Source organism: Vipera berus (genome assembly GCF_964194415.1).
Source record: "Vipera berus genome assembly, chromosome: 5".
Classification (NCBI taxonomy): Eukaryota; Metazoa; Chordata; class Lepidosauria; order Squamata; family Viperidae; genus Vipera; species Vipera berus.
Genome location: NC_138207.1, coordinates 1656892 through 1672170, shown reverse-complemented (window position 1 = coordinate 1672170; position 15279 = coordinate 1656892). Strand labels below are relative to the sequence as shown.

General features: G+C 48.1%; 1 protein-coding gene across 1 annotated transcript in view; it reads right to left on the bottom strand.

The window, feature by feature from the left end:
- Window positions 1-12887, bottom strand: part of CLDN1 (claudin 1) — a 30226-nt gene extending 17339 nt beyond the window's left edge. Inside the window, exon 1 of the mRNA XM_081329506.1 lies at window positions 12534-12887. Within this exon, the coding sequence (XP_081185632.1) occupies window positions 12534-12756 (223 nt within the window). The 5' untranslated portion in view covers window positions 12757-12887. The remainder of the gene's footprint in view (window positions 1-12533) is intronic.
- Between the last annotated feature and the right edge of the window lie 2392 nt (window positions 12888-15279).

Below are 15279 nucleotides of genomic sequence, written 5' to 3'. Positions count from 1 at the left end.
CCTTGGGGGTCTCTGAGCTGGGTTGTTTCCTTGCAGACATTTCATTGTCTGACTAGGGGACATCATCAATGCTAGGAGGGAGGGAGGTGGTTGTGGAGAGGAGGAGGAGGAGGAAGAAGAGGAGAAGGAGGAGAACTGGTAGGCTCTAATTTTCTTGCAGATGTTTCATGACCCAAGTAGGGATGGTCAGTGCTAGAAGGGAGAGGGGTTTGCTAGGAGGAGGAGGAGGAGGAAGGGAGGGGGAGGAGGGAAGGAGGACTGTGAGGTTTTTGGTGCTATTTGAGCTGGGTAATTTTCTTGCAGATGTTTCAATGACCCAACTAGTGCTAGAAGGGAGTGGGGTGTGTGAGGAGGAGGAGGAGGAGCAGGAGGAGGAGGAGGGTGGCTGTGGGGGTCCTTGGTGCCCTCTGACCTTGAAGGTTTTCTTGCAGACGTTTCATAACTCAACTAGGTAACATCATCAGTGCTAGAAATGAATGGGATTTGAAGGTGGGGAGGAGAAGGAGGAGGAAGAGAAGGATTGTGGGGTCCTTGGTGGTCTCTGAGCTTGCTTGTTTTCCCACAGACATTTCATTACACGACTAGGTAATATCATCAGTGCTAGAAGGGAGTGCAGTTTGCAGAGAGGAGGAGGAGGAGGAGGAGGAGGAGGAGGAGGAAGAGGAGGAGGAGGAGGAGGAGGAGGAGGAGGAGATGGTGGGACCTTCGGTGCTCTCTGACCTTGGTGGTTTTCTTGCAGATGTTCCTTGACTTTCCCCACCTATGTTTAGCACCTTGTGTGAAGGTATCTGCTAAGCATTCGCCTGATTAGGCTGAACGTGGTTAGGTGGACCTTGTAATGGGCTGTGAGAATAACCTTGGGGAGACAGGTGGAAGAATTGCAGACTAGACCAGGGGTAGGCTATGGTCTTCCCAGTTGCAATGTATGGCAGTGAAAGTTGGACCATAAGAAAGGCCGGGCGCCAAAGAATGGAGGCCTTTGAACTCTGGTGCTGGAGAAGACTCCTGCGAGTCCCTTGGACTGCAAGGCGATCCAACCGGTCGGTCCTAGAGGAGATCAACCCTGACGGCTCTTTAGAAGGCCAGATCCTGAAGCTAAAACTCAAATACTTTGGCCACCTAATGAGAAGGAAGGACTCACTGGAGAAGAGCCTCATGCTGAGAAAGGTTGAGGGCAATAGAAGAAGCGGACGACGGAGAATGCGGTGGCTGGATGGAGTCACTGAAGCAGTAGGTGTGAGCTTAAATGGACTCCAGAAGATGGTGGAGGACAGGAAGGCCTGGAGGAACGTCATCCATGGGGTCGTGATGGGTCGGACACGGCTTCGCAACTAACAACAACAACAGGCAACCTTGGCTCTTTTATGACTCGTGGACTTCAACTCCCAGCATAGCTGGCTGAGGAATTCTGGGAGTTGAAGTCCACGAGCCATAAAAGAGCCAAGGTTGCCTACCCCTGGACTAGACCACAGCCTGATAAAAGAAATCTGAGTTCAAAACAGGAAGGTAATTGGAGAAAGCGCCCTCAGAAGGGACCCTCCCTAGCTGTCCCAAAAGTGTAAGCCGGGGAAGGAGACGTTCCTCCATGCTTGCAGGATTCTGCTACTATAATCAAGGTAATCTTAGTATATTCATGGTTTTGGTTGCCTTATCTGAACCCGATCATGTTCTAAACCCATTCCACACACACACACCTTCTCCATCTTTGTTGAACCCCGGATCTCATTAATGCCCAACCAGCACGCTTATTTGCCCAGGTTGACCAAGGAACCTGGGTATCCTGGTCCAAAAAAAACCCAAAAACAAACTCAAGACGATGGTGAAGAAGACTTCAACCTATCTGAGGTCCAGGTCCCGTCAACTCTGGATGCCCCTGTGCATTTGGAAGCCCATCTTCCGTTGAACCCTCGCAGCCCTGGATTTCTTTGACCTCTCCCACCGATGCCTTTCTGTGGATGATGGGCTTTGCAACCCAACACCGGGGCCCCCAAAGGGGCGCCCATGGTTATGATGCTCCCTTGCTCTGCTTTCATAACAGGAGGGGCCTTTGATGTGCTTCCAAGGGGCGAACTGGAGGAGGAAGACGGCCAGAAGCGTCACGGCCTCCAACAGGGTTTGTAGAACCCTAGCTCAGGGCTTTTCAACCAGTGGTACGGGTACCACCTGTGGTACATTGGCACCTGGCAGGTGGTACGCGGCCATCCTAGAAAAGTGGTACCGGGGGAGGGGAATGAGCTGAACCGGTGGCAGCACCACCCAAGCCTGAGCGAGAGACGGCTGGAGCTGCAGGGCTGTCGGGGCTCAGCGGAAGTGCCAGGATCAGCGCCAGGATCCAGCTGGAGCTCAGCACCAATCCTGGCACTCCTGAGCCCAGAAGAAGCGCCAATCAGCTGGAATGTTGCAGCATCTACAGGGCCTTGTGATTTACATTCAGATGCTTGGCAACTGATTCATATTTATGACGGTCACAGTGCCCCAGGGTCACGTGAAGTGACCAAAACCTGCTGCAACCACCCAGCAGAGGGGGGGGGGAAATAAAAACCAAACACCCCCACCCCCGCTGCCAATCCTCAACAGAAATGCTCACAACCATGAAAACCTCAGACAGGAGGAAGAGTGCCGCCGGGCGGGCAGGCAGGAGTCTTGCTCGGCTGTGGCTTGGGGGGCCCTTTTTCAGTGCCATTGTAAGAGTCACTAAGCGAACTGTTGTAAGTCAAGGACTACCTGTACTTCATCACTTTTTTCCTTTTTTTTTTTTGGGTCACCATGGTTTTGACCCCTAGCTAGGCGACTGGTGGTACTCGGATGTTGCCATATCCTAAAAGTGGTACAATGGGTGAAAAGGTTGAAAAGCCCTGGGCTAGAGGCAGGTGGGCTTCCGAGGTGACGCCGAGGGAATGGAGCAGAGTTCCTAGGGACCTCGAGGTCTCGTTGAAGAGCCTTTGCAGGAGCTGAAATTCCAGCGCTAGGAACTGCAGGAGGAAGGAAGGAGGCCCGCTTGTCGGAAGCAAGCCAAGACTTGTCTAACCTCACACTGCCTACGCGAAAGTGTCCGACTCTTGCGGACAGCCAAGGAAGAGAAATTTTGGCAGGGCCGCGCAGAGCTGGTGTACCTAGTTTGGGTCTCTTCCACACCTGGCACGCTTCCCCACCCAACAAATGAACGAACCTTTATTGTCAAAGTACAACCAGGTATACATTGAGATTGGCTGAGCCTCCCTTCGTGCCCCCTCCCCACCACAACTCACAGTGACAGCAAACCCACCATCTTGTTACACTTGTTGTTGTGCTTGAAAGCCCTCAATCCAAGCAGACCACACCACGAGGTAGCCCAGAATACGTCTGGGCATCTCCAGAGGTCTTGGGAACCCCCTCTAGCAAGGGTCTCCAAACTTGGCAATATTGACTTGTAGAGTTCAACTCCCAGAATCCCCCCAGCCAGCCACACCTATTTCTTTTCGTCCACCTCCTAGAGCGGAGGGGGATTGCAGAGGAAGGGATTAAAGGGATTAAAGAGAGTAAGCAGGCCACACATCGAAAGGAATGCGGACGTGCCAGGGAATTCTGGGAGTCGAAGTCCACAAGTCTTAATGTTGCCAGGTTTGGGGACCCAGAGGAAGATCAAAGGCCTTGAAGAGTCTTCCATCAAGCAGAAATGCCACCCCAAACGTGGTCCTCAAGGGCTCTCCAGTTCATGGGCAGGTTCAGCCCATCACACGTCCTGCTGGGCTCCGACTGAACCCATTCTCTGAGTTTCCAAATTCAGATTAACATAAAGCCAGATGAAATGGGTAATGCCAATGGCCCAGCTAGGTCTTTACCCACCCCGGGTAAGGAAGAAAGGGAGGCAGCCTTTACAGCACAGAACAAGGGTGTCCGATTCTGGCAACTTTAAGACTCGTGGACTTCAAATCCCAGAATTCCCCAGCCAGCCTGTGGAAAGGAGCTCCTCCTACTCCTAAAAAAGGGTGGAGGCCAGTCAGGGCCATAGGATGGATAAAGAAGGCTGCCGAGTGGGCGTGGTCAGGAGGTGGATAAAGGAGGCTCTTGTTCCTGGGAAAGGGGTGGAGACTGGGCGGGGCCATGGGATGGATAAAGGAGCTTCTGAAAAAGGGGTGGAGACTGGGCGGGGGAATGGGATGGATAAAGGAACTGCTAGGAAAGGGGCGGAGACTGGGCGGGGCCATAGAATGAACCAAGGAGCTCCTGCTCCTGAAAAGAGGGCGGAGACTGGGCGGGGCGATGGCGCGCCTAGGAGCTCCTGGTTGGTCTCCGAGTGGGAGGCAGAGCTGCCAATTCTGCCCCAGGGACTCCCGGCGTAGATGGAAAGCGATGCGGTCCTCCCACTTCTCCGCCTGTTGTGACCCGGTTGCCAAATATTCTGCGTGTTCTTCCCCTCCTGCCTTGACCGGTTGTGCCACACTCTGTCCCCCAACCACAGGCTCCTCGCCTAGATCTATTCGGACAGGCTGGCCAAGCAGACCCTCCGTCCTCCGGTTGGCAGAGCTGGTTGTGTGAATATTTGATCCGAAGGTTTATTTCAGGAGAAACCCAGAAATCGGACTATTTTGAAACCAGTTCAGGGTGTTGTTCCCTGCCATCTGCTGAGCCTGAAGTTCAAAATTTCCTCCTTTGGTACAAAACAGCACAAAATTTCCTCCTTTAGGATTAGAATTGGAAGAATAGAGCTGGAAAGGGACCTTGGAGGTCATCTACTCCAGCCCCCTGATTCTTTGGGAACAATCAGGATGGTAAGAAGATTGGGGGCATTTTTAACAGCCTGCCTGATTCTGGACTTTTTGTTTTCTGTTTTTTTTAAAAAAATAAACTTAAAACTTATTAAACCTAAACAACTTTCACCGTATAAAGACCACGATGGGCTCTTTGGCGTTAAGAACATCCAATGGCCAGCTGGGCGGGCATACAAATTTAATCAATAAAATAAAAATAAATAAATTAAAATAGTACTGAGGGAATGAGCCGTTGGTAGCAGTTCTATAGTGGATCCCCAACGATTGTAGCCGATTCGGTTACTTACTTCTGTCCTTAAATACCGCTAGATTTAAAACCAACCTCATTCAATATATTTCTTCTATCAGGGAAATTTGTAAGGTAATTCCAGTTTTCAGGAAAAGACTGGATGTCCATTTGTCCAGGATGGTATAAGGTCTCCTGCCTTGAGCGGCAGGGTTGGACTAGAAGACCTCCGAGGTCCCTTCCAATGCTAGAGATCTAAGTCGGAAAACGCTGGGCAGGAGGTCAAAGTGACGGATTTGAGGACCGGAAGGGTTTTCAATTGGGCAACGGGGGGCGCTCTCTGTTTGGGGCCCTCTTAATCCGGGGGCTTCTTCCAGGGGCTGCAAAATGAAGCTGGGGGGGCGATAGCCCCCTTCAAAAGAGGAGGAACAGCTACAGAAATGCAAGAGGCTATTTATGGGCTGGTCAATTTATCTGTTTATTCCAGGGGTAGCAACCTTGGCTCTTTTATGACTCATGGACTTCAACTCCCAGAATTCCTGAGCCAGCATAGCTGGCTCAGGAATTCTGGGAGTTAAAGTCCATGTGTCATAAAAAAGCCGAAGTTGCCTACCCATGGTTTATTGCATTGCATTGCATCTTATTTTACCATTAGTCCTCGACTTACAACAAGTTTGAAGTGACAGCAACACCAAAAAAAGGTGACTTCTGACCATTTTTCACACCTACGACCTTTGCCGCGTTCCCCGGGGGGGGTCACTTGATCCCCTTTCATGACCTTCTGAGAAGCAAAGTCAACGGGGGGAAGCCGGATTCACTTAATGACCAGGTGTGACTAACTGAACAAATGCAGGGATTTACTTAATGACTGTGGCAAGAAAGGTCATAAAACGGAGCAAAACCCACTTAATAAATGTCTCGCTTAGCAACAGAGAGTTTGGGCTCAATTGTTGTTGTAGGTCGAGGATTACCTGTATTGGTTTATTTTATTTTATTATTTTATTATTTTTTACTTTTTTATATTTTATTTTATTATTTTTTAATATTTTATTATTTTTTAAATATTTTATTTTATTTTAATTTTAATTTTTCTATTTTATTTTATTGTTTTATTTTATTATTTTATTTATTTTATTTTATTATTTTATTCTATTATGTTATTTTATTATTTCAAAAATATTTTACTATTTTTAAAATATTTTATTTTATTTTTCAAATATTTTATTTTATTTTATTTTTCAAATATTTTATTTTATTTTAATTTTAATTTTTCTATTTTATTTTATTATGTTTTATTTTATTATTTTATTTATTTTATTTTATTATTTTATTCTCTTGTTATTTTATTATTTTAAAAATATTTTACTATTTTTAAAATATTTTATTTTATTTTTTAAATATTTTATTTTATTTTATTTTATTTTATGAAACTTGTAGACTGCCCATCTCGCCACAGAGGTGACTCTGGGCTGGGTATAGACACTGCTTAAAGTGCACTGTAAAATGCGAAAGCAATAAATAAAAGTCTTCAATTTGTTATTTATTTATTGAATTTATTTGCCCCCCCCATCTCACAGCAGACGACTCTGGTGTGTGTGTGTGTGTGTGTGTGTGTGTGTGTTTCACCTCAAACCCCACTCAGGAAGAACCTGAACACAGCATTAAAACATGAAAAACCTAAACAAATCAATATGTTTAAAAGAGTTTAAAAAAAGAGAAGCAGACCCAGAAATTTAAAAATGCCATTGGAATGAAATTAAGCGGGACGGAGAAGGAGGGAGACGGGCGCGCGCGGAGTGGTGGTGGGCATTCTCTACTCCATCAGACACCTCCAGAGTGCCGTTTTTCCAGCTGCTTGCTTGGGAAAAGGGTTCAAACCGAGGCTGTTCCCCACACGAACGGGAGCTGTCTGGGTGTGTCTGCCCCACGAGGGAGGGGCAGCCGGCCAGGACAGGTTCTTCCTGAGACTGAATTTGGGGTGACACCCAAAGTTGCTCCCCGTTGATACGAATCAGGCTGGCACACCAATCCTTGCTCAAGAGTCCCAGAGAAACGTGTGCTGGAATCCTAAAAAAAGCCTGGTTGCTTCTCGGAGACTCCCACAAGTCTGCCTCTGGTCATGCGCAGAGTGCATTTGCTGCATCTTGAGGAACAATTCTCCCTCCTCCTCCCCTCTCCCATGATCGGTCATGGAAGTTTGGGGTTGAAATGGATAGCCAGGAACTGGAAAGGGTGGTGGGAGAATTAAGGCTCTTTTTCCTGACAGTTCCCAACTTCCTGTTTCAAAGCTCTGTGTTGGAGCAAGGAAGGGTGGGAAGAGGCAGCCTCTGAGCATGTTCAGAGTGCCTCTCCAGGGCTTAGTCCGCCTGGGCTTCCGACTTCCAGGAAAGGTGCTAATAGGTGGGTCTATAACCTAGCGTTTCTCAATCTCGGCAGCTTTCTGATGAGTGGACTTCAACTTCCCAGAATTCCCCAGCTGGAGAAGTCCACTCATCAGAAAGCTGCCGAGATTGAGAAACACTGTTATATGCCCTATCCTGGCTTGTGGCAGGCAGGGGGTTGGACTAGATGGCCTCCAGGGCCCCTTCCCATGCTTATTATAATCGTAGGAATACCCCTTCCATTTGCCGAAACCACGGCTTTTTCTATCCATCGCAGCTCAAGACAGACTTTTGCGTGCATCTGCGCACGCCAACACAGCCTGTCACGCGGGGAAGCCACGGAATCGAATCCAGCCCCAAACACGAATCAGATCTTTGCTGATTCAACAACAGCCTAAATTTCTCTGTTCCTGCAACTCCTTTCCAAGCTAATCTACTCACTGTCTCCTAGATTATTTAGGAATAAAACTTCCCCTGAGGCCATATTTATTGGGCTTCCTCCAGGGAAAAAAGGGGGGGGAATAATATAGGGGGGGGGGAAATACATGACAACAAGGAACTTAAGAAAAATCTCAACTCTGATTTGAGCAACTGCATTCTAGTTTGGTTATTTATTATCTTTTTAATCCACTCAGAAAAGGGAGATGTTCAGGAAGATTTACAACGCTATTTCAAAGAAGACATCGAAAATTGCACAGAGCTTAGTTCAAAACGTCAAAAAAGGAGGTTGGGGGGGGGGGAAAGAAAGCAAATGATTAAAACAAGAAGAAGAAGAAGAAGAAGAAGAAGAAGAAGAAGAAGAAGAAGAAGAAGAAGAAGAAGAAGAAGAAGAAGAAGAAGAAGAAGAAGAAGAAGAAGAAGAAGAAGAAGAAGAAGAAAGAAGAAGAAGAAAGAAGAAGGAAGAAGGAAGAAGAAGAAGAAGAAGAAGAAGAAGAAGAAGAAGAAGAAGAAGAAGAAGAAGAAGAAGAAGAAGAAGAAGAAGAAGAAGAAGAAGAAGAAGAAGAAGAAGAAGAAGAAAGATCCGGCTTTAAAGTTAGGGAGTGAAAAAGAACTGGATTTGATTTCAACCTTCGAAGTTGACGATGCAAAATAGGATGGATTCGTAAACCTTTCGCTCTTAAACGGGGCGTTTCAAATGAATTGAGTGCTTCTCAAACTTGACAACGTTAAGAGGTGTGGACTGCAGCTCCCAGAAATCTCCAGCCAGCACAGTCGCGAGAGACCATGAGTTCAAATCCTGCATTAGACATGAAAGTCGGCTGGGTGACCTTTGGCCAATCACCAGGAGATGGTGAGTTCTAGTTCCGCCTTAGGCATGAAAGCCGGCTGGGTGATTTTGGGCCAATCACCAGGAGATGGTGAGTTCTAGTCCCGCCTTAGGCATGAAACCTGGCTGGGTGACTTTGGGCCAATCACCAGGAGACGGTGAGTTCTAGTCCCGCCTCAGGCATGAAACCTGGCTGGGTGACTTTGGGCCAATCCCCAGGAGACGGTGAGTTCTAGTTCCGCCTTAGGCATGAAACCTGGCTGGTTGATTATGGGCCAATCACCAGGAGACGGTGAGTTCTAGTCCCGCCTCAGGCATGAAAGCCGGCTGGGTGATTTTGTGCCAATCACCAGGAGACGGTGAGTTCTAGTCCCGCCTCAGGCATGAAAGACAGTTGGGTGATTTTGGGCCAATCACCAGGAGACGGTGAGTTCTACAATAGTTCCGCCTTAGGCATGAAACCTGGCTGGGTGACTTTGGGCCAATCACCAGGAGATGGTGAGTTCTAATCCCGCCTTAGGCATGAAAGACAGTTGGGTGACTTTGGGCCAATCACCAGGAGACGGTGAGTTCTAATCCCGCCTTAGGCATGAAAGACAGTTGGGTGACTTTGGGCCAATCCCCAGGAGACGGTGAGTTCTAGTCCCGCCTTAGGCATGAAACTCAGCTGGGTGACTTCGGGGCTAGTTGCTCTTTCTCAGCTCCGCCCATCTGACAGGGTTGTTGGTTTGGAGAAAACAGGAGAAGGAAGGAATATTAGATGTGTTGTTGTCTCCTTGAGTCATTTGTAAAAATAATACAGGCGATGTACAAATAAATAAAGGGCTTAAGGTGTGTGGACTTTGGCTCCTGTAATCCCCCAGCCAGCCCGGAAGTCGACCCGTCTCAGAGTTGCCAAGTTTGAAAAACAGAGAGAGCAGCTCATGTAAACTCAGAGCAAATAAATAAATAAATAAATCTTCCTTGTCCCTTTTTTTGGGGGGGGGGCAAACGATCAGCTGTCCCCACCTTAAGCAAAGGTAACCACTGGAAAAGGCGACGCCCCTGGTGTTCAATTCGTGTTTTTTTTGCTGGTGTTTCCAAACTGAGCGTTCAAATTTCAAATCCCAATTCTCAGCTGGAGACCCTTGCAGAATCGGAGAATAACAGACTCGGAAGGGACCCTGGAGGTCTTCTAGTCCAGCCCCCTGCTTCAGCAGGAGACCCTTGCAGAATCATGTCCTTTCTCCCACATGTTTTGACTGGCCCACCCCAGGCCTGCTTCCTTCTTTTTTAAATTGATCGATTTATATCGATTGATTGATTCAGTTTCTGGAGCTAGCCCTGCCTCACTGCCCTTTGCACTGATTTGAAGTAAAGGTAAAGGTAAAGGTTCCCCCGCACATGCGTGCTAGTCGTTTCCGACTCTCGGGGCCGGTGCTCATCTCCGTTTCAAAGCCAAAGAGCCAGCGCTTGTCCGAGGATGTCTCCGTGGTCATGTGGCCGGTATGACTAGACGCCAAAGGCGCACGGAACGCTGTTACCTTCCCACCGGAGTGGTCCCTATTTTTCTACTTGCATTTTTTACGGGCTTTCGAACTGCTAGGTTGGCAGAAGCTGGGACGAGTAACAGGCGCTCACTCTGCTACGCGGCACTCGGGATTCGACCCGCCAAACTGCTGACCATTTGATCGACAAGCTCAGCGTCCTAACCCACTGAGCCACCGCGTCCCTATATATTTGAAGTAAGGTCTCTCAAATGCAAAAGGGGCCTCCAGACGGGAGTTTTCACTTTGGGGAGTAACTTCATAGTAACTCCCAAAGGTGCTTTCCCCCCCCAAAAGGCAGCTAGACTTTCTTGGGGTTTCTTCCCCCCCCTTGGAAATATTTCGCTTCTCACCCACGGAGCTTCTTCAGTTCAGTACACAGATGTACAGAGCCTTGGTGGAGCAGTGGGCTAATGCCTCCTTAAGTAACACCAGCTGCCTGCAATTAGTGCAGGTTCGAGTCCCACCAGGCTCAAGGTTGACTCAGCCTTCCATCCTTCCCAGGTAGGTAAAATGAGGACCCAGATGGTTGAGGGCAATTAAGCTGACTTTGTAATAATGCCGCTTGGGGGTGTGTGAAAGCCCGAATAAGCAGGCATATACATAGAATGAAGGCTACTGCTAAGCTTGTAAGCCGCCCTGAGTCTTCGGAGAAGGGCGGGATATAAATGGAATAAAAATAAAAAAAATGTTCAGAAGAACTGAAGAAGCTTCTTGGATGAGAAGCGAAATGTTTCCAAGGGGGGGAAAAAACCACAAGAAACACCAGTTACCTTTTGGGGGGGGGAAGTGGATGACGACCTGGATGATGGAGAATCTCCATAGAGATTCATAGAGATACATAAGTACAGAGTGTGTTTCCTTACAACCACATCCCTGTTTCTCTTGCATGTGGGAAAAGGACAAGAAATAAGAAGGAAGCATCTCTCTGGCTTCTTTTGGGGGGGTCCCTGCCCACCGAATGGAAAAATCATCTTTTGCAAAGCAAAGCAAAGAAGTATTTCTCTGTTCACACAGTGTGCAGAATCACGCATTAGGCTCCACAAACCGCATCTGCAACGTTTCCGTCATTTGCAGTGGCCAAACACACAGATAAGTCCAAATTCAGTCACGGGCAGATCTTCTGCTCCTCACGACATTCTCTGTTCACACAATGTGCAGAATCACGCGCTAAGCTTCACAAACCACGATTCCAGCTTGCTATCATTTGCAAAAGCCCAACAACAACAAAAAAAAAACCAGAGAAACAACCTCTAATTCAGTCATACGCAGATGTTCCGGTTCACACGACTTTCTTAATCCCAAAACTACACAACCCTGTTTTAACCAAGCTGAGCAGTACTGCGTGTGACTCCAGGGGATGTCTCTTTGGATGGAACAAAACACAACGGTGTTCATTTGTCAATTCACCACCGTGTCGTTTTGGCCTTTCCTGTTGCCAGCGGCATCTACTTTTCGAAAGCGTGCGCTCTTATGATTCGGGTTTAAGAAACGCAAAGTGTGAACTTCGAATCTGATGCTTCACTGTCGCCCTGACTGTCGAATGTTGTAGTTTGTGATAGCACAAGCTCCCAATTGCTCAGTTCCTACGTGCCGTTGCATGTCAGCCTGCAAACCTCCGATACTGGAAAACGATTGCGTGACACCAACACGTCACTGGAGAAATATTTTGAATAAGGTAATTACAGAAACTTTTTTTTTTCCCCAGTTGCGTAAAACCTTTGCCTCTGGAAGAGGCGGATTCACATAGGCGGAAAATTCGCTGGTGGGCTTTGCGTCGTCGAAACGCTTGCGTTTTCCATAGTTGTCAATCAACCCGCAGAATTTCAGAAAATCTATCTATCAGCCGTCGCAAACGAGAAAGAGCTGGCCCTGGCAGAGCCGTGGCTGGAGAACTGGCAAACTTAAAACTTTGCAAAACTTTGGAAAGCCAAACTTGACTACAGAGAAATTCGGCGGCACATATTCAAACACACAAATGTTCTCTTTTATCTGATCCAGAAGGGATCTAAAGGGAGTCCAGGAAACGAGATTAGAAAGATTCACGAACGTTTCAATCTCTCCTCCTTCCCTCTGCAAAAACCCCCAGGCCCCCCCAGAGGGTCCTTTGACTCGCCCAGAGGCTGAGTTCACCCCCAAGAAAGTCTAGCGATTGCACCAAGTTTGAAGATCCATCCCGGTTGCTTCTGCATTCTGGAGAGGTTGTGTGAAGGGGGCTAGTTTGGCTAGCTAAGAGTGGATGGCACCGTGGGAGCTCAAGAAGTGGGCTCGTTCGGCACCCCTAGGAAATGGGTTGTGTGAAGGCAGCCAAGGGGAGAGCCCCTTCCTCTGCTTGCCCACCCACCCACCCACCCCAGAAGAGGCGTCGCAGCGGATGCTTACCTGGCAGCTTGAGAAGGGAATCGTAGACCTTGCACTGCATCTGCCCCGTGCTCTGCGTGACGCAGGACATCCAAAGGCCCTCGTAGATGGCTTGGGCCGTCACAATGTTGTCCCCCGCGTAGGAGGAGATCTTCCACTGGGGCATGGCCGTGCAGACCACAATGCCGATCCAGCCGATGAAGGCCATGATGAAGCCCAACATCTGGAGACCCGCGTTGGCCATCCTCCTTCTGCGAAGCAGCTGCAAGATGCAGGAACCAGCTGGAGCGAGCGAGCGAGTGAGCGAGCGAGAGACAGGCAGCGGGCGGCTGGAGAAGGCGGCTGGAGCAAAGCCGGCGGGCTCTTTCAAAGCAGAGAGACTGCGCTGGGCAAGGAGGCTCTTCTTCGGGGTCCTCTTTGTCTTTTGTTAATCCAGGCGTTTCTCCAGAGCGCACTGGCTGGATTCAGAGTGGAGAGTGAAGCTGCCAACATCTGCCCTGCCTTTTAAACCAGGCGCCATCCAGCGCCCCCTGGTGGTTTCACTCGGCCATTTCACTGAAAGTTCCTGCCCGCCACATCTGGGTCACATCCTCAACAACCCTCACTTGTTATTGTTATTAGCAAGAAGGGCTTTTTTTAAAAAAATTCTTTTTCCAAGTCTTTTTTTGTTTTTGCTTCCTAATCTTGTGTGAAGCCAACGAGAACAGATCTCAGGTTGCTACTTGTCGAATTTGCAGGATGTTTAAGGCTGGCGCCTCCCTTTGGCAAGGCAGCCTGTCCCTTACCTGGCCACAGGTATACCTCACCTGCACAGGTAGAGCAGCAGCTTCGGGCGAGAGTGGATGTATCGCATGTCGAAATGGGCTCCGGAGGAACCTCCCGAGTCGCGTTCGGGTTCAGGAAAACCCATTACTGATTCATGTGTTTATTAGCGAACGAGAATGTATGATTCATAATTCATTTGTTAATTAATACATCCACTTATTTATTCACGAGGGACAGGCAGTCCCCAGCTCACGACCACCAACTGAGCCCGACATTTCCGTCGCTGAGCGAGACAGCCGCTCAGTGAGTTTTCCCTCGTTTGCCACCGTTGTTAAGTAAATCGCTGCAGGGTGTGTTTTTTTTTCTTGAGTCAGTCACACGGCTGTTAAGTAAAATTGGCTCTGCCCCCAACCCTTGACTTTTGCAGGTCAGAAGGTCGTAAAAAGGGACTTCGTCACCCCGGGGGATGCTGGGGGCGGTCATAACTATGAGCCAGTTGCCAAACGTCCGGATTTGGACGACGTGACCCAGGTGATCTCATGACCGGATGCTCTGATCTTCCAAAGTGTGAAAAAAGGCTCCCACGTCGCCTTTTCCCCCCAATGCTGTTGCCCCTTGGAATGGTCAGTAAAACGAACTGTTGTAAGTGGAGGATCAGCTGTGTTGATTTTTTTTTTATGCCGACTACAAGCGAGCGGCTTACAGGTCATCAGACAAGTACAAACCAGTGAAAAGGTTAAAACTACGCAGAATTAAAATGTTATTTAAAAGGGTACCAATTATTTATCTCCCCAGATTTGCCCCTTGCGCGGATCAGAGGCAGCCTGGGGCTTGTAATAATAATAATAATAATAATAATAATAATAATAATAATAATAATAATAATAATAATAATAATAATAATAATAATAATAATAATAATAATAATAATAATAATAATAATAATAATAATATAAAGTTGGAAGGGACCTTGGAGGTCATCTAGTCCAACCCCCTGCTCAGGTAGGAAACCCTATACCATTTCAGGCAAATGGCTGTCCAGTCTCTTCTTAAAAACCTCCAGTGTTGGAGCATTCACCACCTCTGGAGGCAGGTTGTTCCACTGGTTAATTGTGTGTTTGTGTCTCTGTGTGTCTGTGTGGGAAATGGGCCGCAGTTGCTTCTTTTGATTGATCCACTAACTTGTGGATCCTGTCGCGCTGATAAGGACCTAGAGTGGCAGGCGAGCTGATTGAAAACGCTTGGCTGCAAATTAAAAACCAACATCCTCAAAGTCCACCCCTCTGTATCTAAGCCTTAACCAGGATGCAGCCACCCTGATCTTAATACAGCTAGTTCGTGACTTACAACCGCTCGTTTAGCCATTCAGAGTTAAGACTGCGGTGACAAAAATGACTGAGGGCTGGTCCTCGCCCTTACGACCGTTGCAACATCCTCACGAGTCATGTGATCAAGATTTGGGTGCCGGCCTGTATTTACAACGGTTGCGGCATCTCGGTTTGTGTGTGTGTGTGTGTGTGTGTGTGTGTGACGTGATCACCGTTTGCGACCTTCCCAGGCAGCTTTCGACCAGCTAGCCAAGCCAATGGGAGAAGCCAGATCCACTTAATGACTGCACAATTCACGTAACAGCCAAGGTGCAAAGGTTGCGAAATTAGGTGTGATTCCCCTTCACTTGGCTGCAAATTAAAAACCAACATCCTAAACCCATGAGCCACGGAGTCCCAGGAGGGGACAAAAGCACAATAATAGGATGGTCCTCGAGTTATGATTCTCCATTTAGCGACTGTTCATAGTTACAGCTGAAAAGGGGGGTGAACACAAGTCCTCGCACTTACGACCATCGCAGCATTTCCCCCAAGGTCACGGGATCAAAATCCAGGCACTTGGGCACCGGCGTGCACAGGTAGTCCTCGACTTACGAGCACAACTGAGCCCCAAATTTCAGTTGTTAAGCGAGACATCTGTTAAGGGAGTTTTGCCCCACATTACGACCTTTCTT